Below are 1,649 nucleotides of genomic sequence, written 5' to 3'. Positions count from 1 at the left end.
CACCATTGGATATGCATCTTCTTTGACGTGTCGAGCTCTCAGGCCCGAACTGCAACGCGGCACTGCAGAGGATTTTTTCCAGCATGGGTCCATGTGTTTTTTCTTTATTTTTTCCTAAATAGAATTTCCCTATGATCTCATCTGCTCTGTTCGAGGCTGCCACTGGTGTGGTGTAGTAAACATTTTCATGATTCTCGCCTTCATGGGTGTGAACGAGGAGGGCGATGAACGCATAGAGGAAAAAGGGGATCAAGACTAGAGAGGATGGGAGCTGCCGAACTGAGCAAGATCTCTGACTCTTTGTGTCTCAGGGGAATTGCAGGTGATCGATTATCGATCCAGTAATGGTGAATGCTCATACGCCCCTTCGTCATATCTCAAGGTGCTCTATCAAACCTGCAGAATTCGTTTCATCAGAAGAATCAAAGCCACAGCCTTTCCACTTGAACCCAGGCGATCTCGCCATGCTCAACTCACACTACATCCAGAAGGGTCCTCTCTTTTCCAAACCTCCACCGACGAACAACGACGACACTTCCATTAATACCATCATCGATTACCTTAAGGATTCCCTTTCCCTCACCCTTAACCACTTCCTCCCCCTTGCCGGCCACCTAGTGACGGATATTTCCCAACCACCTTTTAACTCAATTTCTTTGGATTGTTAAAAAATCCCAGGTGTGGAGTTTGTCCATGCTGTTGCAGACATGACCATGGCAGACTTCCTCTCCCCCATTGAAGACGTTCCCTCCATCGTTCAATCATTCTTTTTGCTAGACAAAGTTATCAACCACGATGGGCATACCTTGCCTTTGCTGGCCGTGTAGGTGACAGAGTTACTGGATGGAATTTTCATCGCTTGCTCTTTCAACCATGCCGTCGGTGATGGCACCTCTTATTGGCATTTCTTCAATCAATGGGCGGAGATATGCAGGAATGTCAAAGCCGGAAAGCATGATGATCACATCTCTCGCCCACCAGTCCTCAAACGCTGGTTCCTCGATGGTCACGGCCCCAAAATCAACTTACCTTTCTCTGACCGTGATGGGTTCGTTGACAAGTACCAGATGCCACCCGTGGATCTCAGGGAGAGGTTCTTCCATTTCTCATCACAATCCGTTGCGAATCTCAAAGCCAAGGCAAACGCCGAGTACAACACCACCGCCATATCCTCCTTCCAGGCCTTGTCTGCACTTGTCTGGAGATCTGTGACACGGGCACGCCGTCATCTACTCAGCCATCAGAAAACGACTTGCAGGTTAGCCATCAATAATAGATTAAGACTGAACCCACCATTATCCCCAAACTATTTTGGAAATCTTATTCAGGCTGTGTATGCAAGTGCCACCGTTGGAGAACTTCTCAGGCATGGAATTGGGTGGGCAGCATGGCTATTGCACGAGGCTGTGATTGACCACAGTGACAGTAAGGTGCGTGGAGAGCTGGAGATGTGGATGAAGAATCCTTACCAGTTTGGCAATTTCTTCGATCCTTGTAGCGTCATGATGGGTAGCTCACCCAGATTCAATATGTATGGGTGTGACTTTGGATGGGGAAAGGCAGAGGCTGTTCGAAGTGGGTCTGCAAACAAGTTCGATGGAAAATTATCTTCATACTCAGGGCGCCAAGAAGAAGGAAGTGTGAACTGA

At 48.0% G+C, this 1,649-nt stretch overlaps 1 protein-coding gene across 1 annotated transcript; it reads left to right on the top strand.

The window, feature by feature from the left end:
• The first annotated feature begins 666 nt into the window (after positions 1–666).
• Positions 667–1,649, top strand: LOC122651215 (protein ENHANCED PSEUDOMONAS SUSCEPTIBILITY 1-like). Its single transcript, XM_043844521.1, has one exon. It carries the CDS (start codon positions 1,068–1,070, stop codon positions 1,647–1,649), a length of 582 nt encoding a protein of 193 aa, XP_043700456.1. The 5' UTR covers positions 667–1,067.

Source organism: Telopea speciosissima, chromosome 2, assembly GCF_018873765.1.
Source record: "Telopea speciosissima isolate NSW1024214 ecotype Mountain lineage chromosome 2, Tspe_v1, whole genome shotgun sequence".
NCBI lineage: Eukaryota > Viridiplantae > Streptophyta > Magnoliopsida > Proteales > Proteaceae > Telopea > Telopea speciosissima.
The sequence above is the reverse complement of the archived record's forward strand: the minus strand, read 5'-3'. Positions and strand labels throughout refer to the sequence as shown.

Excerpts from the sequence above, each read along its gene's own strand:
- LOC122651215 (XM_043844521.1), top strand. The coding sequence starts at position 1,068 with ATGCCACCCGTGGATCTCAGGGAGAGGTTCTTCCATTTCTCATCACAA.